Source organism: Temnothorax curvispinosus, unplaced genomic scaffold, assembly GCF_003070985.1.
Source record: "Temnothorax curvispinosus isolate PA1 unplaced genomic scaffold, ASM307098v1 QBEX01010932.1, whole genome shotgun sequence".
Classification (NCBI taxonomy): domain Eukaryota; kingdom Metazoa; phylum Arthropoda; class Insecta; order Hymenoptera; family Formicidae; genus Temnothorax; species Temnothorax curvispinosus.
Window position 1 is genome coordinate 117,256 of NW_020220712.1, and position 23,625 is coordinate 140,880.

Sequence of the window (23,625 nt, forward strand, 5' to 3'; positions counted from 1 at the left end):
CTCGACGGGTTTGTGTCGCGACGCGGCGATACGTTTCTCCCATACAAAGATAGTATACGGAGCGGGGGAGGGGGGGACATGGGAGAGAGGCGGCCGGTATCGTCGACCAGTCGACATCGTCAAAGCGACGCGTTACACGATGACGTAACGGATTATCGATTTACGCTCGCGACACGTGTGAGAGCACGTTGATCGGGAACGTGACGCCGCCGATCCGCGGGGAGTTTTCGCCCGAGATTCGTCGGCGGATATATATAGCGGGGGCCCGCGGTGAAATCGGCCCGCGGCGGGAGCGATCGGCATTGCTCTCCGCAATGGAAGAAGCCAATTAAGGAGGGTGGATGGGAGGGGGAAGGGGGCGATCGCGCGTAACGGTATAATTAAAGGGAAGAGAGGCGATCGAGAAAGAAAAAGCGCCGATGAATAAACCGTATCTCCTCATCGCGCGCGGCCGAGGGCTCTAACGAGCGGCGGATTTTTGTTTCTCTTTCATAAATGGCGGCTGGTTTATCGTCGCGCGCGGTAAAACCCCGATTACGGACGACGGCCCCGCAATCACGCCGCGCATTTAGCGCTAAACGCCCTCCCCCCCTTCTTTTCCTGTCCGTCGATCTCCGTCGCGTGTTCGATATCGAACGCGATCATCGCGATGGAACTATAGCGCAGCTGCGCTCGGGCGCCGGATGGTCCACCGGAGAAAGGAGGACGGATAGAGGGTGACTTCGGCTCCGATTAACTTAATCTCTGATTAACTTATCATAAGTAACGCCTTATTATTTATAATTTATAACATGGATAGAATTATTAGTTCTTATTTAACATATGAAAGAAATAAATTAGATCGGGGACAACGAATCGTACAGTTAAAAATTTTACTGTAAGCAGTTCTTGAGTTAATCGTTAATTAGATTTAGATTAATCGGAATTTAGCCGGGGTTGTCCATAAACTTGTCACGTCACATTCTCGTAAATGGTTAAGAATGGTACAGAATAATCACCCTCGTTTGTGGCCAATTGGAGATCTGTATCTTCTAAATATTAAAATTAAAGAATTGTGAATTTTTATAACAAATTATAATTAATATAAATGATATAATTGATTATGTAATTTTTCTATTAGGAATTGGAATCGTAGATTAGATTTGTGAATTTTTGAACGAATTTGCTCCGCTCGTGTCATTCTGCTAATTTTTATCATTATGCGCAATATTACATCTTTACATGATTTTATTATACGACTGTAACATTGGATTTTAGGCGAGTAATATCTTTGTTCCGAGGGGGTCGGACATCCGTACAAAAAGGTGAATGGAATTGGAAAACCGTATCTTCACGGTTAAATGCAATGCCAAATGGAGAGAATAATGAGGATCTCTAAGGATTCTAAAATAAGCTCTTTGAAAATGAAATGAGATTCTGAGACGGAAAAATGAAATTCTGATTGTATCCTCTGTTGAAAAGAATAATTTTTTACGGTCTTTTTCGCCGATTTATTTGATTTATTTAGCGAGAAGAAAGAAAATTTTTTACTTATATGTATACATATTATTCTTAAAGTGACTTATAAACATATTTTAAACACTTACATCAATATAGTACTCAATATATTATATTAAATATTTATCTTGAATCTCGTGTTTCGTATGCTGCAAATTTAATTAAGTTGTGTTAAACATTTTAGATATTATATATTTGTGTGACACACCAATCCCCATCGGGCCCTGAAAGAAGTCTTCAGGATTTTCGGGTATCCCTGCTAGAGTGGCGGCCTTGTTACACGAGCGGAGCGGCTCGAAGGATGCGGAGTGCGGAGGATTAATTGGCGGGTCCGATCGCGCGCGCCGCAACCCCTTGCCCTGCTTCCTCGACCTCCTCTCCCTTCCCTCGCGCAGCGCAGCGATCCCTTCGAAGGGGTTGCACGCCACGTCGGATCTCCAGCCAGAGTGGCGAGAGAAAAAAAAAAAAAGCGCGCGCAGAGGAGGAACGAAAGAAAGGAGCTGCTAATTGACACGGGCGATTGCACGTAACGGTATAATTAGAGAAAAGAATACGGAGAGCCCGGGCCGGTGCACCGATGAAACCAATGAACCAGCCACCGCGCGGCAAAGGGAGAGAGGGAAAGAAAACGAGTAAGGCAAAGAGAGAAAGAGAGAGTGAGAAGATACGGCGAGCGGAGCAACGGAAGAGAGATGAACGGAAAGGCAGAAAAGCAGCAGGGGAGAGAAGCAGCCGGCGGGTTTCGTGCGACCATCGAGGGGTTCCCTCTCCGAGAGAAAGAGCCGCGGGCCTACGGTAAGAGAGACAGAGAGAAAGAGAGAGAGAAAGCGAGAGAGGGAGCGAGAGAACGAGATCGAGTGCGAGGGCAAGGGAGAGAGAGAGAAGCGCTGGTCGACGAGACAGAGAAGGGGTACGCGACTACCACAGAGAGCAGGAGAGAGACAGAACGAGGGGGGAGGAGAGGAGCGGGAGGGAGAGCGAAAAGAGAGGGACCATAGGCTCGTGGACCCTGCCGCGATCATTCTGTACCAACACGCCGCGCCGGTCGGTTTCGCAGCGTTCCCAGGGCCCTCCGATAACACCACGAGGAGGAGCAACCGTTCACCAACGAGGTCATTTCCGCGTCCCCCGTTGAGGGAAAGAGCTCCGTTGTGGAAGAGTGCCCCCGAGTCTTCGGCGACACATCTCCTCCGACGTTCTTCTTCTTGCCGCGAGATACGAGGACGCCGCAGGACACGAGACTCCGGGAAGTGCCCCCACCGGTGAAAGGTGCCGCGAGAGTCTGTTTGTTTTTTTTTCTTTCATCCTCCGGGAGCTCGATTCCGCCGGGACCATCAGGCTTCTTCACCCGGACGACTTTGACGAAGTCGCTCTGCGCGAAGTATACCGCTCGCTCTTTGATCAAGAAACGCCGTTGGTTCCCCGAAGAGCTCGTCCAGAAAAGAAAAGGCGATAGTCTTGGAGCCTGGCGAGTGGCGGATAGAGATCTAGCGGTTTTTAAGCTTCAGCAGAGTCCTTCGGTCTTCTATGCCGAGATCGTCGTCGTCAGCAATACCGATCTTGCCGCTCGTTGGAAAAGATTTAAGATTTAAGAAAATCGGATTATATATATGACAAATCGACCGTACGAATGCTGAAGAATCTGAGGATCTTTATACGACATACAAAAACGAGCGCTCGAGGGATCATCGAATAATGCACCTCGGTAGCTCGCTTTTATCTCGGACGTTGGATCGGATGACAGGTTCTCCAGTAGAACAAGAACGCCGACCGTCTGCAGGCGCATCCGAGCGGAACACAGTTGAGCTATAAGTTCGACGTCGTGAGATTCGTTGAAGCGGCAATTAACGCTACGCATTAAGGATCGAGGGCGCGATCTTGGACGATCGTACATCTCGAACGTATCCTTAGAGAGCTCGGAGGCTCGAAAGCGGGATCCTCGCGTTCAGTCGCGCCGAACGGCCGCGACTCGTTTAAAACTCGGGCACGCGGCGGCGAAAGAGTTCGGCGGAAATTATTCCATCAAGATCGCAATCGCGCGCTGGCGTGACCGAGCGCGAGCAGCTCGCCCAGGCGATCAGGTTTCGCTCCGAGAAGAAATCTCGCTCTTCCAGCACGCGTTCTCCGCCGCGCCGCTCGCTGTGCCGCGCTGTGCCGGGGCCGGGGAAGGATCGCGCAAGTAGTACTCGATCCACGGCCGGAGTACTCGTTCAGATCCTCGGGCCCGATCTTCTCCGTGCGACCCGAGAGAGACTCGGGCGAACCAATTATGCGAGCCGGTAGGTGTTATGAGCCGCGAAATGAGACGTGAAGCGGCGCGGAGTCGTGTCGCGCGAGGAAGGAGAGGAACGTTTCCGTCCGAAGGACTATTCACGATTCAAAGGACGAGGTCCCGTCGCGGGTGATTTTCCCCCCGATAAGGAGAAGGCGAGATCGATTCGCACTCGTGATCGCGCTATTATCGCGGAAGGACGAGCGAACGATACAAGATTATCCCGGCGAGTCGAGCCGGGGCGCAATTATCTCTGATACTTAACGACTGCGGCTTGCTCCGTTCCGGTGAGTAATTATTCAATTAAACGGCAACTCGCCGTGGCTCACCCCGACGAGTTTAGTATAATGGACAATTCGTCGTGATGAACGCCGCACGATTATTAGTTTCGAGATAATAAATATTCCCGAGTCGGAACATAAGAGCGTATAATAATTACAAAATTTTATTATTTATCAAACTGTAAAGCATAAAAGTTTATAGTTATTTTGTATAATCAATTGGAGAGAAAAAACATCATTCACTGTCCAGCCTGGATCTTGGTAGCCTAATAATAATATTATTGTATGAATTTTATAAATTTTTTCCAAACAGTTATAGTTGGAAAGATAAATCTATGGAGTCGGCAGGATGTGAACCGGTCAGACAATTAAAATCGATGGTTTTTGTTTAGATGTTTAATTAATGATAGAAACGCGATTGATACAGGAAAAGTACTTCGACAAAAATCTAGCGAACGTGCGCCACGTCTATCTAACTCTTCACTTTCGTTTCGGATTGTTTTACTCATTGCAACGCGTCTAAATAGCGACACTCCTCGATCGATGATTTTTCGTCCGCTCGAACCTCGTGTCGATGATCCATCAAAAGTATCAAAACAATAAGTAACACAGATACGTCTCGAAAGTATAATATAGTTAACAAAACACGCGTTCTTACAAATTCACATACTTAAATCGATAAGCGATTTAAATTTTGATGCATTCTTATTAAATCATTGTAAAGAATTTATTGCCCAGGGGTGATATATACTTTTGTATACGTCGTAGATGTAACTCTTCTTCATACGCACGAGTATTGTATAAACAGCCAAAGATCATAATAAACTTATAAATTTTGTCGGTTTAAAGCTGAACGCATACTTCACACGATAAAAGAATAAGTATCCGTAAAAATGTCGACTAAGAACAGGAATGGGAATAATTAGAATACAATTACACGATTCCGAAAGCGCGATTGCGAATTCGGTCTCCCCGTGATAAAAGCTGTAACAAGATTCTTTCGGCGAAGAATACACGCGCGTAACGCGCGAACGACGCAGCGCCTCGCGGATCGAAACACGCGTTCAGACAACTGTCAGCCATCGTAACAGGATCTCGTTAGCGGGCGGTCGTTATAGTATACGCGATGACGGTGTACGGTGGCGGTCCGATACTCAAAAGAGAGAGACCGTCGAGATAAGCTTTCATCGGCGCGATCGCTCGCCCGCGTCGCGTCGCGAGAGGGTCGCGACTCTGAGGACGCTCAACCCTTTCACTTTTCAGCCATTGTTCGCGGGCGTGATTCTAGATTTTACATAAAGTAATATCTCTGCAGGCGCGCAGATGCCTGTCTGTCGAACGCTTCGAAATTCGGCCCGTTCCGAGCCCGTTATACTCCAAAAGGACGAACGTCGCGCGCGTGCAGCGGAGAGGATCAACTCTTAAATATTCCGAGTATGTATTCTCGTAACGTTCGTGCTGGCGCAATGCATATAAATCGTAACTTTCTAAGAAACATATCCGAACGTGCGCTTGCCGGAACTTTCTCGCTTAAAATCGAATTTCCCGTCCGCGATCTCGGCGGTGCCCCTTCGTTTGATTTCATCTGGAACATAATTGACGTGAAAAATTGGCATGCTCTCTCGCGGACAAAGATTACCGGATTCCCGAAGAGATATCGCCGCGGAGAGAGAGACAGATATCGGTAAACGAGCGTAGAGAATCGGCTCGAGATACGAGCCGAGCCGAGCCGAGTCGCGAGAATTTCCGCTTGATAGTCGCTGGACCGGCAATGATTTACCGATGTCTCGGTGGATTAATAGGCGAGCCTCCCTCCCCACCCTTTTTAACGGCTCGCCCGGAGTTCATCTCGCGAATGACCATTCCGTTATGCCTCGTACTTTGCTCCACTTTGCGACCGTCACGAACAATATATAGGCATGCTCCGGCAAGCGTCATTGATCTCATTTCCGTAGACCTGAAACCATTCCCTCATGGGACGTTATTTTCCTAAGGGACGATCAACAAGGATCGATAACTAATGTATTAGAAATTAGAATTAGCCCTAATATCCCTAATATTTCTTGGTTTTGACATCCCTGACAATTTTTCCAGACGAAAGCTGGACGCGACCCGATTTCCATTCTATGTTTTCGGGAAAATATTTTCGATCTGAATTTTTCTTTTCGCCGTGAAGATGGTCCTTATATCCTCGGACAATCGGAAAAATATGGTACGATCGCGCGACGCGGTAAGAGGAGAGGAGCTTAATCTCTCGCCGAGTACCGAGAGATTGTTGTGTTTAATGACGGCGGTCGTTATCGGGTGAATAATATCGCATCGCTCGCCGCTGTTCCCGCGACGACGCCTTTTAAACGAGGTGAAAAGCGCGTTTTAAAACTGTCGCGTTTTACGACCGCTGCCGCCGCCATTAGCCGCGCCCCGCGCGGAAATATTCGCCGGGTACAAAAGATATTTCGCGCGACGAGACGCATCATCGACGATTACACGCTCAGCTCTCGCGTGTGGGAGCCCCGACGGGGCCGTACGACGAACCTGGCATTGAACTGGCCCCGGAGAGGTGTAATCACCGGGGAGGATCATTTCGCGGAACGTTTAGAGACGCGCGACGGTATATAACGACGCGCTCGCGATCCGGACTTCGTAATATGACGATGATCGACAACGAGGCTCGTGTACTTCCATTATCTTAGATCGAGTCGCGCGATTATCCTGGATTACCCTCGATCGAGGAGGAGAGAGAAAGGGCTCGACGTTGACGATCCCTTGCGGAGACAATTTCCGACTTTTCGTGCGCGTCGTTTCCGAAAGCGGGGATCTTTCACGATCAGCCGGTAAATCTCGTCGCATTCAATTTGTTATCAAATTAAATTGGATTCTTAATACGTGTATCAATATTAACGCGCCATCGGGTACCGTACACATAAACTTGATCCGTCAGAAAATCCACGAGTTTCCGTATCGTTTATAGTCACGTGCGTTACGATTCGAAACGAGAAGGTATAATACGACGTCGTTACTCCGATACCTCCCAATTAAAAGTCAGTTCTCCCGAGGATAAATTAGTGCGGCTGAATGTTAATAAGGTACCTTCACGAAAGCGTCGTAAAAGTTATGAGTTACGATTGGATGGAGTGCCGGATACCTACGCACGTACAGCGAGCGTAATCAACGATTACAATGTCCGACGAGAGCCTTTTGTGTTTCTTTCACGTGTCTGTAAAAAGGGACCGTCTCCCTCTTGATGTACGTAATTACTCTTCAGCGTCGTTGCAATCTTTCTGAGTACTCTCCACTCGCGCCTCGCGCCTCGGTCCTCGGTCGCTTTCGCTCGTTCGATCGGGTTTTACCAAACAGTGCCTGTGTCCTCGAATGACTCTTTATCGAACACCTCGCCCGGCCGCCTTGAAAAAAGATATCAAGAAATTAGCGAGGGTTTAATCGAGCGCTTGATCCAGCAGATTGATAAAGTCCATTTTAGAGCATTTAAAGTCTATTTTAAAACATTCCGTATTTTCAGGATTGATTTCGCGATTGGTTTCTGCAAAACAACGGTGGGTTCTCGAGTACACGTTGTATTACAGGTCCTTGGATTATGCGAAGCACCGTACAGACTCCTAAGAGACAGAACGATCCTTCCCATCGAGCGGAGTTTGTGTTTCCGCAGTTGACTGGTTTTTCTCCTATCTGAATTGTTCTAGCAAGTCGTATCCTCGCGCAGGCTCTGTATTGACAATCGTCGACCGGTCTCACTGTACTCGCGTACCCCCGTGCTCCTCCGCGCGTCCAGGTTCCCGATCTCTCCACCGCCTTTCCTCCGACCTTCCTCTTTCTCTCATCTCCCGTTTCCTCCTCTCCTTCCTCTGCCGTTCTCGCGGGGCCCCTTCTGCATCCCCTGTGCCCCTCCTTACCTCCCCGTTGTCCCTCTCGCCCACTCTCGCCGCGGTCTCTCGGCCCCGGTAGGCTCTCGTTTTCCTCCGCGTACGCGCACCTCAAGTGTGTGTACACTCCGTCCTTAGCTTCCAGCTTCGTTAAGAGGGCTCGAGTCGTCATCTTGGCGCGCTCCGTGAAAATCTAGAGCCTATTGCCCCCTTTCGGGGGGACCGTTTGACGCGACTCGGACCCTCGAACGCGCACCGTCTTATCTAGTGAATACAATTAACGGCCTACCTGGATATCGACGACTCTGATCCGCCTGCATGTCCCCGAGATCCTTAAACGTGAATTTCGCTCACTCTTTTTCCTCCCGCGATTGCATTCCGAGACCGCGATCGGCATTTTATCAGCTGTATCACGTCGTTGAATAAATTCGTTGCTGAAGAACTTGAGATAACGCTAAATTATACGACAGGCCGAGAGCACGCAATAAAGCGAGCATAAGCAATTCATTAAGCTCGCTTTAAACGCGACTCCGTGTTTAAAGCGATATCGTCATTTATAATCCAGAAATTCGAGATGGACGAGAGGATGGAGAAGGAACGGGATTTCGCAACCCGTGTATCCCACACGTTAACTGATAAGTTTTTCTTTTTAGTACACAAAATTCACACAGGAACATTATTTATTATATTACCCATTCTATTTACGAATAAATTTTATTATTAATATAATATCTTGAATTTTTTTAAGCGTATCGTTGGCCCATTATTCCCTTACATTGCTCTGCAAAACGAGCCTTATTTCAATAACAAGAATTATCATTATTAGGCTATCAAGATCCAGCCCGACCGAAGATGACATCTTCTGTATTTAATTGCAAGTTTTTCTCCCTTACCAATTCCTCGCGAAGGATCCGCGATATCGCGTTAACGACGTGAGTAAATCGTCGCTTCGCGCGCCGCGAAACCGAACCGTTTTATAATCGTGCCTCGCGTTACGATCGCATTTTACGATTCGGCAGCCAGCGCGTTGCCGGCCTCTGTCACGGGGATTATGCAAGCGCGACTACTCGAGTAGCCGAGCAAAGTGCGTCGTTATGCACGTGCACCTAATATTAGATTTGAGATTCTCTCTCTCTCTCTCTCTCTCTCTTTCGCCTTCTGCCTCTCTTCCTTTTGTTGCTCATTATAACTATACGCCGGTACGACGCAGCCATAGGGAATCGGCAATTGGCTCATTCCGTAGCAGACGCAACGGCGCTTATTGCATCCTATATCGCCTCGGTCATGTCTTGTTCAGCCGCGAGCCTCCAGCGCGCGAGATACTTAACCGCTGATAATCCGCGCGCGTCCGCCCGCTCCGCGGCGCGGCTCGGCGCGGGGACGCGGACGCCGAAGTGCGCGCCGTTTGCATTCCCGCCGTGATCGCAAATGCGTTTTATGCGCCGGCTAATATCGCCGGGCCGATCGCGTGGGCTAGATATAGACGGCGATGTGCCGTCTATGAGCGCAAGGAGCGCGCGTGTACATACACTTGCGTTGTACACGTGTGTATACCCGTTCCGCGCGGCGCGGGCACAGGGACACAGGGATGTATAGCCACCGGTGAGAGCTAGCGGTCCGCGAAAGCGGCCAGGGAGCTACCGTCTCTCCTTTCCCCCGTCGCGTGGAGAATTCCGCGCAGAAACGATCGGCGATCGCGGGGATCGGCGAGAGGAATCTCCCGGAATTCAAGAGGTCCCGGAACGTTTGTGGGGACGCTTGTTGAACTAGTAATTAGATCGGGATGACGAAATCTTCGGTTACCTCGCGACGCGACGCACCGTTATCTTAAAGGGTTTACTCGACGTTATTTACATAATGCGATGGCACTTGACGTTATAACGAAAACGGACGTGAGAGCTTCGCGCGCGCGGGTCCGCGCGCGTTTCGGCTACGTCACTGTCCCCCGTGGACTACCGGCTGACCTCGGGACGAGGAGACAACCAGGCCCACGGGACGATTATGGTATATACCACAGCTTTGACATTACACCTTGCGCGCGCCTGTATCGCGCGGCATCGCTCTCACGTTGCACAAATTGTTGATATCAACGGGCGTTGAGTTATACGATTCGCAGAGCCTGTCGGTCGATCTCGCGTCACCCTGTCGCGCCTTTGACCGAATACGCCTATCTAGACGCCAAGAAGGATTGCATTAATCGCCCGAAGTGCGAGATCTGTTTCTGTTCTCGTCGCGATATCTTCGTGTACATTACTGACAATGAGTCCTGGCCAGGATCAAAGCGAGTTATTCTCATCTGCGTCTGAATAATCAAATGTATCGTCAATGGATGAATTGTAATTTGTAATTAATCCGGCCGCAGAGTTTATATGATCTCCCATGCTTCGAGTCTTCAAAAGCTACACAGAAAAGAAGAATATTCTGATCGAAATCTTGAAATGAGATTATATATTGCTCGAATGAAGATAGTTCAATCAAGAAAAAAAATTGAAGTTTTTATAAGAAGATTATAGATCGTTATCATCTTTTATTATAATTTACCAAATTCCTAATCAAGACACTAATTAGATTGAGATATGTATATATATGGTTAATCTTAACTTCTTCAATTTTGATAGCTTCTAAAGCGCGGCACGAATCGCCATTCCTCAGTTTCCCCGGTTTCTAGGCTTCGCGCGAGCGTCAAGATTCCGCTTCGGCTGAGCGCGGCGTTTAATTGAGACCCGATTTTTCCGCCGGCGACCGGGTGATGCATCGATCCGACCTTGATTTCACCGTTCCGCGGTCACCGCTCCTTTTTCGTACGGCTACATAGGCACGATTTACGGCCGGCTGCGCCGGCGGTCTTCCTAATGAAGCGATTAATACGGTGCCTCCGCGCGAACGCTCCGCGGATGCTCGTAATACAAAATTGCCGATTTCCTCCGATGCTTGCAGGGGTGAAGAAGAAGGATGACGATGCGCAATGGTCCACTCCTGATCCTGCGATCGCTGATGGTCGCCGCCGCAGCCGCCACGACGGTCCCGGGGACCTGGATGTAAGTATTTCTCGGTATCGCTCGTCCGTGACGCGACGATTTTTCCTCTCTTCCTTTTTCCCCGCGGCGTCGGACGTGGATCGAAGGTGTCAAGCGGTTTTCACGCGCGTATTTATAGTTAGATGGGACGCGATTACATTTTTTCATTAGGCTCGCGCGACTCTTAAAATAAGCCGACGTCGAAGGACAAGGGGTGCCCTAGATATCGCCGATCGAAGGATGAACTGACGCGACGCGACGGCCCCGCTGCTGGGGTGCCGCTCTAACGTTTCATTGAATTTTCGATGATCGACGTCGACTCGGTTAATTGAAATTCTGTATACCACGCGCGGACGCCATCAAGTACCGTGAGAGAGGCGAGCGAATAAATGAATTTATCGAGCAAATTAATTCACTGAATTGCTAAACGAGCAGTTTATCTCGAATAATCTCTGCTTCTTTATACCCCTCATTAAAGAGGAGGTCGCCGAGTGTGTCGATCGAATTCGTTCCCGCCAGGAATCGTAAGCGCCCTTTTTATTCACGGTATAGTCGCACCACCGTCTCGAATCGTCGAATTATATTTCCATCGGGAGATATAATCGACTGGCGATCTCTTCGTCGACAAAAACTGTATTTAATTTTCGTAATTAAACGTATTTAAACGTTAATTACGCGGCGACGATCGTCCCCGGCGCGATTAGGTCGACACGTCGCCGGCCAGGAGACGAATCGACGCGATTCTTCACGCGGATTCCAGATTTATGGGCCTTTGTGCCCACGAGCATCGTGGGAATCCGAACGAGCGTATCTTTCGTGTGGCCCCCGAAAACCCCTCTCTCTTTCTCGCCGCGAACGAAAGCTCGTAGCTCGTTCCCCACGTCGCTCGTTCGCCCTGCCTCGTTCGCCGGGAGTGTGTCTAATCTCTGAATTGCCATTCCGGCCCCTGTGTTCTACCCGGCGTGAGCATGACCAATCACCGAATGGTCCCGGACGCCCGCGCGCCTTTGTGTGCCGGTCGGATCGCCCCAGACCTGCTTCGCGCCGAATTCACCTCTCGTATACCCTATCTCTCGCAAGGAAATCCTCGTCCTCGCCTAACCGACCGCTTTTTTTCATCGGAATGCGCTTACAAGCCTCCCCTGAAGTTGCTCCTCCGATCCGATTCCGGACAATCCGGACACGCTCTTGTACGGCTAATCTGTAACTGAAGGAGCGAGAGTCATGAAGTCAGAAATCACATCGCATTTCCGACGTATACGCATTAGCTCTCCTTTATCGTATCTCGTCGTGCAATTTCTACGTCGCCCAGCTAATCGTCCCCGATTGCTTAATTACTCGGCGCGATCCTTTACACTTGACAGTATCCCATTTCGTCGCGCGGCGCGCGGCCTCGCGATCGCCTCGGGACACCCCGTATATGCGAATATATACGCGTCGCTGCGGATGTAGCCGCAATCTCTTCGGTGACACGGGGCATTATTTTGCGGGCCCCGCGGCCCACGTCGCGACGACGACGGTGCCCCGCGCGAGCGTTGCGTGGGCCGTACCCCGTCGAAATATTATCGCTCTTTCTGCCGCGCGTGCCCCCTTCCCCCGGTCCGCGCCATTGTTTTAGGGGAGTGTAAAGCCGATGATATATCGTCGCCGGAGCGTGTTCCAGAATATTAATGTCGTCTATTACACTCCCTAGACGGTCGCGTGGACTTTTACGACTTCGCTTTCTCTCTCTTCCGATCGTAGCGGATACTTCGGATGGACCGCGACGCGAGGGAGGGAAGAATATTGTTACGGGATTCTGTTTTTCCCGATACCGGACAAGAAAACAGCCCGGAGACGAGCATTCCTTTTCCCACTTCAAAGTGGCTGTTTGTTCCCGCTAATAAATCTTACTTATTCTTATTGTACATACACTGCCTCGGGCATTGAAAGTTACTCAACTTTTAACGTAGAATCAATGCACTAACAGTAATCAATGTACCAACGGCTTGATGAAATTACGATAGTCTTCCAATAATTGCGCTGTAGAAATTCCTAAGTAACGCACGCCGTTGATACATCTCAAGTGGTCGCGTCACATCGCCGGCCGACAATCCCGACGAGTATTCACCTGAGTCACGCTCGCGCAGGTCGTCCAGGTTGCATTGCACCGAGTCGCCGTGCAGGTTGTCGCGACTCGCTGCGCACGTCGCAGCCGGCGACGAAGGCGATTGCGAGACGGAAATCCAGACCTGAGATTACGAGATATAATTGAAAAGTTGCTCTTTCAACCTTTAAATGTGCAATTTTTCGTAGCATTCTGAGTATTTTTTAAATAAATAATGACTGCTTAATTCTAAACCTTTTTTTCAAAATTCTTTACTAATTTGACTTTCTAAAGAAGGGGGGGGCAGAAAGGAATGAAGTCCAGAAGGGCCAGAGAAGGCCCTTTACAAATGTGCATGTTTTCAGTTCGAACTTCATAAGAAAGAATACACGAGTATACATCGAAAATTCGCTTTGCATATATGCAAAGCTGCGCACTAAAGGGTTAAATCGCACAGCGTAAAATTTGTCTGAAACAGAAGAATAGTACCTTGTGCGTGCAAATATCAAGTATCAACATATCTAATCTTACACAGGGTGTCCTCTTTGTCATGACCATTCTAAATATCTACATTTTTTCTGTAATATATGAAAATGTAGGATTTAAATCTTGTCGCAATAAACTACAAATGTGCGGTTTACACAAATCGCGCGTGCAGCAACGGCAGATCGATCGGTCGTCGTTGGGTAAACAGGTAGTTTGTCGGAGTCACTGGCGCAGAAATTGCGAGCGTTCAAATCCCCTGGATCTACCCTGGATCGGCGATTTCGTCAACCAAGTATTTCCCGGGGATTTTTCTCGACGGACGATTCTCGACGGGAATAAACAAGGGGGGAGACGCGATTCGAGCTCGCTGGAGCTGTTGGAACCTTCGCCCGCGACGACGATCGTCCGTTTCGAATTTCAGATTGGCGGGGCCCTTTCCCGGCCATGCCCGACCCCCGGCTTCTGTCTTTGACGGTGCCGTTCCATCATCTCGCACGGTTGACTCACAAATGCGCCATTAAGGAGGAAATCCAAGGGCCGCTCCGCGCCCACGGACGCGCGGACGGACTCTCGCCGCCCCGCACCGAATTTATATAATCGGCGTAACAAATCTCCAGGAGTTATAAGGGGACTGCGGCCGACGCTTCGTCGATGCCGTGGAGTTCTCGAAACGGCCGTTGAACTTAGTCAATTCCTAAATGAGAATCCTAGAATTCTCCAGACTTCCTATAACAGAAAATTGCAATCAATCCCAATGTTTAAAAAAAAAAAGAAAGTCTAGATCCATCTTTGAAACCTGATGTTGCAAGTGTTTTTTAACTATGTTATTATTTTGTACCCCTATAGAAATCTGGGTCTACGACACCTGCCGCAATTGGAACCGGCGCAGTCAATGGAACCGTTTGACGCGAGTGCCTCCACGATCTGCGTTGGTCTGAAGGGCCTGTCCCAGGGCCAGGGAAAGCTCTGCCAGCTGTCCGTGGACCACATGTTCAGCGTGGCCAAGGGCGCCAAGTACGGTGTCATGGAGTGCCAGCATCAGTTCAGGGACAGAAGGTGGAACTGCTCCACCGTCCACGACGAGACGGTGTTCGGTCCGATACTCAGAATAGGTATAATCGGCGCTAATGCCAACGTTCAGGAACCGTAGCGTGTGCGAACGACAGCGATATGAGCGATATCTTTTCATCTATTTTTTTTTCTCTAATTGAAACGACGCTGTCCGTTGCAGCGAGCAGGGAGACCGCGTTCGTTCACGCGATCACCGCCGCCGGAGTGGTCTACTCCGTCAGCCGTTCCTGCCGGGACGGCCAGCTGTCGTCGTGCGGATGTTCCAGGAGTAGCAGGCCCAAGGATCTGAAGCGCGATTGGATCTGGGGCGGATGCGGGGATAATCTCGAGTACGGCTACAAGTAAGTGCGAGCGCGTCGCGCGAATCGCGTAAACCGCCGGTCCTATAAAAGCCACTCTTTAGTGGCTTTTATAAGATTCGAAGGAGTACAGGCGAACACTCTTCCTTTTCTCTTTCCCTTCTTTCTTTTCCCTCGTGTTTTTTTTTCTCTCCTCGCGAACGTCACGGAGAAGCCGGGGAAACTGGTTTGAGGCATGTTTTCGTCGGTAATAAGATGTTGTCCCAGCGCGAAAAGATACGCGCGACGATGTTTCTGCGCGCGATTATTTTTCCTAACTCTCTATATCTGATTAACACAGCGTAACCGGTCTTCGGTATTTGATTAATGATGGTCCATCGATGGATCGCAAGAGTCATGCGCATACCTATAGATAACGACTGCCGTCGTCATATATTTCAATAATAATAACAGTCGAGATACATTACCGTGGTATTTTTCCGAAAACAATTTCTTTTAGCCACTACTTGTTAATATAATTTTTATTTGTATTTGGTAAAATGGTATTGTCGTATTTTCGTTAGACTTGTGATCTCAGTACGTAATATATTATTGGAATTAATATTTTGTAAACCCTTTTAAAGCCGAAAGACATGAGATAAATATCTACTTATATTTATATTTGATTTAATGTAATATTAACTACACATCGTATGATATAAAATTATATTGGTTTAAATTATTCGGAGTTGCCCGAGCTTTTTATATATAATAGTGCACTAAACTTTAATTATTACAAAGTGTCAAGGAGAAGAAATCAGGGAGGAGTAGAATATCAAGGTTGCATGGTATATTTTCTGCAAGAATCTAAAGAGTAACTATGCAAAATTTGGTCTAGATTGGTCAAAAAGGGTTCAGAAGTTAATAGCGTACGCAGACAGATATTCTAGTTTTTATGTATATACATATATAGAGATATAATTTATATATCATGATGTAGTACTTAATTATCGAAGTTAGTGTGAACGAACGTCCGTTTCAGATTCACGCAGGCGTTCGTTGATGTGCGGGAGCGGGAGCGCAGCTTTAAGAGGGGCAGCCGGGAGCAGGGCAGGAGCCTGATGAATCTGCACAACAATGAGGCCGGTCGCAGGGTAAAGTTCGTTCTTTTCTTAGCTCGCGCGCGAGAAATGTCTCTTTAAATGTCGCGTCGCGTTAAATGTACGCGCGTATCGATTTCGCGCGATTTAATGCGAATTCGCTGAACCAAAAGGGCGGCAAACGAAACTAATGCGCCGACCATACATCTCCCGCAGGCCGTCATCAAAAGGTCCAAGGTGACGTGCAAATGTCACGGCGTTTCCGGAAGCTGCAGCCTGATCACCTGCTGGCAGCAGCTCACATCGTTTCGCGACATCGGTAGGTCTGGCGATTAACATCCCTCATCGCCGAACAATGCAAAGTCCAAGTGACAATTTAAAAGACATCTTAAATGCTCTTTAGGGCGTTTCTTTGACGTCGACTGAAGATATCTAAAAAAATTCATCCTAAATAGTAAATATCATTAAATAACGTTATTTAAGATACCTTTTGGATACTTGTACGATGTCATAGACACTTACGTCGTTCGGGGAATATGCTGTGCAGACGGTAACGCAATTTTGTGCATTTTCAGGCGATTTTCTGTTGGACAAGTACGACGGTGCGACCGAAGTCAAAGTGAATCGGCGCGGCCGCTTATCGATGCGCGATCCCAGGTTCTCCGTACCCACTGCGAACGATCTGGTCTATCTGGACGACTCGCCGAATTACTGCCTCCCGAACGACACCCTGGGATCACTAGGTAGCTCTATCTATCTCTCTCTCTCGAAGATGTTGCATTTTTTATCGAGTATTTTTATTTAGGAAAAATCGGGAAGAGGTTCAAGATTTAATTTTTCGAATGTTTATAAGATATTCGAATTATTTGGAATTATTTTGCAACAGGCACGCAGGGTAGATTATGCAATAGAACCTCGTCTGGCATGGACGGCTGCAATCTCCTTTGCTGCGGCAGGGGATACAACACGCAGAAGTCGACCATCAAGGAGAGATGCGAGTGCAAGTTTCACTGGTGTTGTTTCGTCGAGTGCAAGACCTGCGTGAAGAATATCGATATACACACTTGCAAATAGCGCGCTATTATTTATTTCTTTTTCTTTTCATAATTCTTTTTCGGACTTGTCCTCGCATCGTCGAAGATATATACGAAGGTACAACTGACAGTATAATCGTATCTTGGTAACGGCGGCATTATTGTTTCACAGTCAATGAATTTTGAGCGGTACTTTTTTAATTTAAAATCTACTCATCAAATAAATTTTATTAAAGCCTCTCTCTTCCGCGAATATGCGTGTATGTGTGATACATGTATGTATGTTATGCAATATTATATTACTTATTACTGCGATAGGTAATCTAAAAGATAAATTTTATCAGAATATTAAGTAATCTATTTTATCAGGGAAATGAGTTAGTCTTGTCGTAAATTATTCATGGCCTACAAAAAAAGTTTAAGCAAATCAAGAAACTTTTAATTGTGTGTTCGTAGGAATTAAGCGCATCGCAACTTACGATCATCCAATTGACGCGATTCTTTTAATGGAGACGAGTAAAATATAAACTTAAATTGCATTTAGTCTCCTATGAAAAATCCATATTAAAACTCGTTAAATTAATTTATCAATCGTCTAATTATTCCTTTTTACACTACTCTTTATATATAACTACAATAGTTACTTAATATATAAAAAATAGTTGTAACGTAAATTATTATTTAAAGTGTTCATTGCATTTGTATTTATTTGCTCAGTGCAAGCGATTTATTTTAGCAACCGCAAAATAGTGCGGCAAAAACGAGCAACATTGCGGATTACTTAGGAATACTTAAGAACTTAAGAGAGATACTTAAGAATATTGCGAGTTAAGGTACCAACTGTTCGAATATAGAATATATTGTAAACGTCGACGGTGAGAGAGAAAAAAGATGATTCCAGGAAGCTGAAAGAAATCCAAAATTATTTTTTTAATTTACATGTACAGAATGACACAGGAATATCTCTAAATCGGTACACTTATACCAATATTTACACCCAATCACTGGGCAAATTCATCAATTTTCATAATCATTTCTGTATCAATCTGTATATGTACGTATACCTAGCTTAACTTAAATTTTCTATTACAGTCATTATGATAAGAATCACGTAACGTTACATTCCATTCGCATCGCAGACCATGTCTGACAAAATGTACTTGCCTTAGGTAATGACATGCTTTTAAGTCACAGCGTTACATCTCTAGTAGACTATAGACGTTTATTTAACAGCGATACAATTATTTATTTTTACTCCTAGATACTGTAATGTACAAAACTCGGCATTTCACAGTGAATAGATGCTAAGATAATAAAATATCTTATATCACTCACCAAGTTTCACCTTATTTGGTTTCCACCGAGAAGCACACATTGTTTGTATGACATACACACTTCGTTTCTCACTCTGCACTTAAAAATCTGTTTATATTACTATATAGAGGAGACAAAGCAGACTATTCGTGGATCTCCCATGGCTTTTCCGGTCGGTATCTGTCCCAAGAATTTGGATACTTGTACACTGGCGGCTCAGTCAGAATGATATTACTCTTCTCCAATTCTTCGATCAACAATTCACATTTATTTCCAGTTAACGCAGCATCAATCTCTATTTCACAGATCCCAGCCTCCAGGCAACGTTGAGCCAACACTCGTCCCACATTAATATAGGCTGAACCATCAGTGGTCCTGAAACATTTGCGTTACAACAGGATGAAAAAAATTAGAGGAGAAAATATATAATAATAGATAATCTGACTGTGAATCTTTGTACCGATATAACTGTTTCTTCAATGCCCATTCCGCACTGGAAGCTGTAACAACCGGTCCATTCTCAAAGTGGCGCACTTCCGCGGTAATGTAGCGCGGTTTCTTAACAAGGAACAATCTGTAAATTGACACAGTGACAGTCTGATTAAACTGATTGTAATGAAAACGAGAATATAGGTCTTGTTTGTTCGTGGTAATTGAAACTTGAAAAAAAAAAAAAAAACCAATCTTACTTGTGCCAGTACGAATGCCCGGGATTATTGAGATGATAACCGCTGGGTTTCCTCGCTATCCTCAGCCGCTCCAAGTTCCGCGGATTTCGATTCACGATCTCCGTGCACCTCTCGACCAGCTCCACGTTGTCGTGCAGCCCACGGTGCGCGAAAAACGCGCGAGCAATACCGGCGCGTGCATTCGCCGAATACATGGTCTTGGACACCGTCGCTTCGAATCGTAACGCTCGTTACCTTGTCACTCTTGTCGAAGTCTTCAAGTCTCGGCTTCCACGATTGTTGCCGTTTCTCCTTTTTTTTTTTTAAGTTCGGAACAGGTGCTGTTTCTTTCACAAAAATTTAGGTTAGGTTCTCCTTCGATATGAATGAGAACGTTGTGAGAACATGAATGAGAAAATTGTAAAATACACACCGACTATTCTTGCAGACGAATTGGACAGTTTGCGAATATGTTTATATCTCTCGAATTTCGATGAGTTTCGGGACGCGTCAATGGCTGCGTCCAGTGGCGTCCACTGCGTCCAGCAAAACAGCTCGGTGAGCGCCACATTAGTGCGCGAGAGACGGTGAGGAATGGTGCATGGTGGTGGAGAGTGGACGGAGCGGACACTGATCGACTGGAGGCAGAGACCCGCAGAGAACACGAAGGGATAATTTTGATTATTTTCAACGTTCGTCGCTGCGTTTTCCAAATGAGTACCGTCGAGTATGGTTTTCCGATGATAGGCGGATTGATGCCGGTAAGCGGAACAAGCGGATCTATCATTAACACCCCGAATTTCCGTGTGTGAAAAATCGTCCTGGGTTTTTACTCTACGGTCTGATTAATTCGTCCTTAGGCGAAAGACCACATCGCCTCTTACTCGAATTATCTTTTTTTTTTTATCAGCAAATACAGGCTCTCATAGCGCCACCGATATCCGACGACTCCAAGACGGCGAAAGCGAAGAAGGAGAAGGAGGAGAAGAAGCATCCGTACTTTAAGAGGCGAGGTCGCGGCCACAATCGCGACTTTTGCGACGCTTGTAAAGATGGTGGAGAGCTTATATGCTGCGACAAATGTCCGGCCTCCTATCACTTACAGTGCCAGTAAGTGTGATTGGAACAATCGCTACCTGCTTTGGAAATCCTTGCTACGAGATATTGAATGTTTCGCCGTCCGCAAAAGAAGCATAGTTCTAAAGTTTTTACTTTATAGCTATCCTGCGGTGGATCCGACAGACATTCCTAATGGAGAATGGTTGTGCTATGCCTGCCGCTGCGCCTCCAAAAGGGAAGTACTCTTGGACGAGAAGGGAAACGAAAAGAAACAGAGATCCGCTCTGGAAGTATTAACATTGGCGGCTTCTCTGGTAAATCCAAGGGAGTTCGAATTACCCAAGGAGTTACAGTTGCCTATAATGTTTCCGGGAAGCAATAAATTGGATTACGTATCTGGCAGAAGAGGTAAACCACCAAGCTCATCGTATAACAATGGTAGGCAAGATGAGATTGTGTGTTACTCTTTCTTTTCTTTTTTCTTTGTCCTTTTTCTTGTAGGAATAAAATTAAATTTTGTAAATATCAGTCACACTGCTGTAACTGCTTCGAATCGATTAAGACTTTTGTATTAAACGTAATATTTTTATCTTTTCCAGTTGGGAAAAGTCACTGCTTGGATAGCAACTTAATGGTTCCATTGCCTGCTCGTTTATGCTACGAATGTGGACGTAGTTGCAGAAAGGCGCCGTTAATCGCGTGTGACTATTGTCCATTATATTTTCATCAGGACTGCTTGGACCCACCGCTGACTGCTTTTCCAATCGGCCGATGGATGTGTCCCAATCATCCGAATCACTTCATAGATCAGAATCTGTTGACCTCTTGCAGAGTGACAGAACGCGTAAAGCTCTGGGACAAGTACGCGAATCAACGAATAGATCAGCACGCGGTCAAACTAGACTTCTTACGTAAAGCGCGCGCTGCCAATCCACTATTTCGGACGAAGGTGAGATTGGAGGGTCGTCCGAGAATAAAAGTTCCTTGCAGCGTCAAGTTCCATTATGAGAACCCGCCGCACATAGATCCGGTACATTCTTATCAAGATGGTCTTATATGGCCTATAAGAGATACTACAGATGAAGAAGTGCAACCGACAGACGTTGAGAAAGCGGATAGCAAAGATAATTGTGTGGAAAATAAGAAAACTGAAGAAACCGATGAAGTAAGAACAAAAAGAGTGAAGTGTGATAATACTATGGATGAGGGAAGTGATCGGCAGAAAGAGTCAGAAGTGAGTGAACACACGAGTAAAGTGGAGAGCGAGACTGCGACGGATAGTTCTAAGGAATGTAATAATCGCGAATTTTATGCGAGCAACCATGATTATAATAACATTAAAGAAGGTGTCCAATTGTTAGAGAGGCCAGTATTGGAGGCATTAGCGCAACAGAGACTAGAACAAATATTAAATCCGGACGGGGAGAGTTATGAAACAATAAATTGTCATAGAAGAGCAAGAGCCGCATTACTTTCTTTAAGCCCTAAGCCTAATCCACCAGCATTCATGACTCGTAGAACCTTTGTTATCGGCAACGGCCCGAATTGCGACCTAGTTTTGTCCAAATACGGTAGCTGCGGTTTCACATCCTCCAAACACGCAGTAATATTTTTCGACGAGGTAAGTAAATACCATACGCACACACTTTTCCTTTAACAGAGAATTCAAAAGAGATTAAGGAAGACGACGTGGCGTAAAGGATCATTCTTCTTTCCTCATCGTCGTCTATCTTTGTTATAGGTGACCAAGCGTTACGAATTACTCAATTACAGCGAATACGGAACGGTGGTGGACCACGTGCTGTATTCTTGTGATTGCACTCGTGTTTTAGAGGAACAAATGAAAGAGGAAAAGACTGACAAAGCGATATACATCACTAAGGAAGAAGAGACTTCTGATATGATAAAAACTATTCTGCATAAGGAAGAAGCAGCTTGCTTGGAAGAATATGCACACACGGATGACAAAATCTTATGCAAATGTAATATAAAACGTGATATGAGAATTAATGAGCATCTGGAGGAAGGATGGGAAGGAAGTGCAATCATTGCACACGGCTCGATCATCGCCTTCGGATGTCTCATGTTCGTATTTAGCACATCGAATACGTATGTAGATAGATAAAATATTCAGTAATATATAAAATATTTCACATTGTACAAAGAAAATTTTATAAAGCAATATAAAATGAATTAACAGAGCGTTTCCTGTGCTTGCAGTATTATCTTTTTTTATTTCCTCTTTTAGTAATTATTGTAGAAATATACCATACATATGTGTAAACAATCAGAATGTAAAATAACTTTCCTTTTTCACGATCATGATCAAGATCCATCCTCTAGTCGTCTTTGCACGGTTCTTCAAAGTCTCTCGTTTTTACATCTGCGTCTTCACCATATTGTATCGTATTATCGATCGTTAATTTTATGTCTGCAATACTTTCCTCATCCTTGATGTTTAATGGCAAAAAATGCACCAAGCTATAATCCGCTATAATTCTACCAAGACTCTCTGTGAGACGGCGAAACTTCTCGTTCCATGGATCTCCTTCTGTATCTGCCAATAAACTAGTTGGATCGGGATCGATATAGCTGTCTAATTTTTTTCGCGCGCTCTTCGATAACAGGTCCATTTTGCTAAGAATACTGATATGAGGAATTTCTAAGTTTATCATTACGCTAAGGGCAGCCAGGGTGCCTGAAAGAAACTTTGATGCGTCTATCATGAATTGGACGTCTATCAGAAAGATTCCACATGTACGGAAATTAAGTTTCTGCAGGACAGCTATCAGTTGTCGTATCACAGTCATATGAGTATACAACTCGATTTGTCCAGGACAATCAAATATTATATAATCATCATCTGTGTCACCTAATTTCTCTTCCAGCCAAGTTGCATTTTCAACCAAGTATCTGTAAAAAAAAAGTGATTTTATCACATAAAGCATTAATTGTAAAAATAATGATAGGATGACACGTGACTCCATGTGAGAACAATGAACTCGTAATCGATGGGTCTCAGATTCAATTCCCTTATCCCATGTATGCCAGTTTTATAAGAGATTGATGGGAAGATTAAAGCTCGAGAGCAAAAGAATATGAAGTGACAGTGGTATAACTCATTTCAAGAACCCATATTGCAATAAGATATAAGGATATATAAAAAAAAATAGTGCGTTCAATAGAAAGTAACTTACTCCATGCAGAATACAAGTCCACCATTGGGTCCAAAGTTAAATTCGTCGTCTTCCATGGCATCATCCAACTGAATTAAGTCTCTTACATCCGCCAGAGGCTCGTAATCAAAATGTTCTGCTGCAGGATCCAAATTTACAACATCTATCGTTTTTCCCGAGTCGACGGCATGTTGTTGCATAATTGAGCAGTAAGTGGACTGTTTAAAATTCAGAATCAAAATATTAATAGAGCTGTTTCATTCAGGCAAGTGTTAGTATTCAATTAATGGATTTGTTTTCTATCGTTGAACTGGCGGCACTAGTTCAAGAGCTGTTACACTAAAGTGTGAGAATCTTGTATGTACGTTTCTCACGCTTCAATGTATACGTATACTTCTCCAACTA

The 23,625-nt window shown here is 45.9% G+C and overlaps 4 protein-coding genes across 7 annotated transcripts; 2 read left to right on the forward strand and 2 right to left on the reverse strand.

Moving 5' to 3' along the window:
* Positions 1–1,682: 1,682 nt before the first annotated feature.
* On the forward strand, positions 1,683–17,627 carry LOC112460934 (protein Wnt-5b-like). 2 transcript variants are annotated; one of them, XM_025025882.1, is made up of 8 exons: positions 1,683–4,056; positions 10,869–10,969; positions 14,367–14,632; positions 14,752–14,932; positions 15,912–16,023; positions 16,186–16,288; positions 16,545–16,712; positions 16,856–17,627. In XM_025025882.1, the coding sequence occupies exons 2-8, from the start codon at positions 10,884–10,886 to the stop codon at positions 17,041–17,043; spliced, it is 1,104 nt and encodes a 367-aa protein (XP_024881650.1). In that variant the 5' UTR covers positions 1,683–4,056; positions 10,869–10,883; the 3' UTR covers positions 17,044–17,627. The 2 variants fall into 2 exon arrangements, with proteins under 2 accessions (XP_024881650.1, XP_024881651.1); XM_025025883.1 differs by lacking the exon at positions 1,683–4,056 and adding an exon at positions 9,340–9,935.
* Positions 17,628–18,206: 579 nt separating this feature from the next.
* LOC112460933 (39S ribosomal protein L18, mitochondrial) lies at positions 18,207–19,507 on the reverse strand. Of its 2 annotated transcripts, XM_025025881.1 has the most exons (4): positions 19,419–19,507; positions 19,007–19,332; positions 18,778–18,891; positions 18,207–18,692 (listed from the first exon to the last, which is right to left on the reverse strand). In XM_025025881.1, exons 2-4 carry the CDS (start codon positions 19,198–19,200, stop codon positions 18,461–18,463), a joined length of 540 nt encoding a protein of 179 aa, XP_024881649.1. In that variant the 5' UTR covers positions 19,201–19,332; positions 19,419–19,507; the 3' UTR covers positions 18,207–18,460. The 2 variants fall into 2 exon arrangements, with proteins under 2 accessions (XP_024881649.1, XP_024881648.1); XM_025025880.1 differs by lacking the exon at positions 19,419–19,507 and having other exon boundaries at positions 19,007–19,397.
* Positions 19,508–19,556: 49 nt separating this feature from the next.
* Positions 19,557–22,237, forward strand: LOC112460931 (PHD finger protein 12). 2 transcript variants are annotated; one of them, XM_025025877.1, is made up of 5 exons: positions 19,557–19,746; positions 19,896–20,095; positions 20,205–20,452; positions 20,644–21,665; positions 21,786–22,237. In XM_025025877.1, the coding sequence occupies exons 1-5, from the start codon at positions 19,699–19,701 to the stop codon at positions 22,167–22,169; spliced, it is 1,902 nt and encodes a 633-aa protein (XP_024881645.1). In that variant the 5' UTR covers positions 19,557–19,698; the 3' UTR covers positions 22,170–22,237. The 2 variants fall into 2 exon arrangements, with proteins under 2 accessions (XP_024881645.1, XP_024881644.1); XM_025025876.1 differs by having other exon boundaries at positions 19,559–19,746; positions 20,205–20,482.
* A 26-nt stretch (positions 22,238–22,263) lies between these two features.
* Positions 22,264–23,600, reverse strand: LOC112460932 (GPN-loop GTPase 3). Its single transcript, XM_025025879.1, has 2 exons — positions 23,242–23,600; positions 22,264–22,957 (listed from the first exon to the last, which is right to left on the reverse strand). Exons 1-2 carry the CDS (start codon positions 23,418–23,420, stop codon positions 22,384–22,386), a joined length of 753 nt encoding a protein of 250 aa, XP_024881647.1. The 5' UTR covers positions 23,421–23,600; the 3' UTR covers positions 22,264–22,383.
* Between the last annotated feature and the right edge of the window lie 25 nt (positions 23,601–23,625).

Bases quoted from the DNA above. Each gene is read 5' to 3' on its own strand.
- LOC112460931 (XM_025025876.1), top strand. From the start codon at position 19,699: ATGAGTACCGTCGAGTATGGTTTTCCGATGATAGGCGGATTGATGCCG. The intron at 20,483-20,643 runs GTAGGCAAGATG...TATCTTTTCCAG, and splicing joins AAGCTCATCGTATAACAATG to TTGGGAAAAGTCACTGCTTG. The intron at 21,666-21,785 runs GTAAGTAAATAC...TCTTTGTTATAG, and splicing joins CAGTAATATTTTTCGACGAG to GTGACCAAGCGTTACGAATT.
- LOC112460934 (XM_025025882.1), top strand. From the start codon at position 10,884: ATGACGATGCGCAATGGTCCACTCCTGATCCTGCGATCGCTGATGGTC. The intron at 10,970-14,366 runs GTAAGTATTTCT...GTACCCCTATAG, and splicing joins ACGGTCCCGGGGACCTGGAT to AAATCTGGGTCTACGACACC. The intron at 16,024-16,185 runs GTAAAGTTCGTT...CATCTCCCGCAG, and splicing joins ACAATGAGGCCGGTCGCAGG to GCCGTCATCAAAAGGTCCAA.
- LOC112460932 (XM_025025879.1), bottom strand. From the start codon at position 23,420: ATGCAACAACATGCCGTCGACTCGGGAAAAACGATAGATGTTGTAAAT. The intron at 22,958-23,241 runs GTAAGTTACTTT...TTTTTTTTACAG, and splicing joins GGACTTGTATTCTGCATGGA to ATACTTGGTTGAAAATGCAA.
- LOC112460933 (XM_025025881.1), bottom strand. From the start codon at position 19,200: ATGTATTCGGCGAATGCACGCGCCGGTATTGCTCGCGCGTTTTTCGCG. The intron at 18,892-19,006 runs GTAAGATTGGTT...GTCAATTTACAG, and splicing joins GGGCATTCGTACTGGCACAA to ATTGTTCCTTGTTAAGAAAC. The intron at 18,693-18,777 runs GTACAAAGATTC...CAAATGTTTCAG, and splicing joins TTGAAGAAACAGTTATATCG to GACCACTGATGGTTCAGCCT.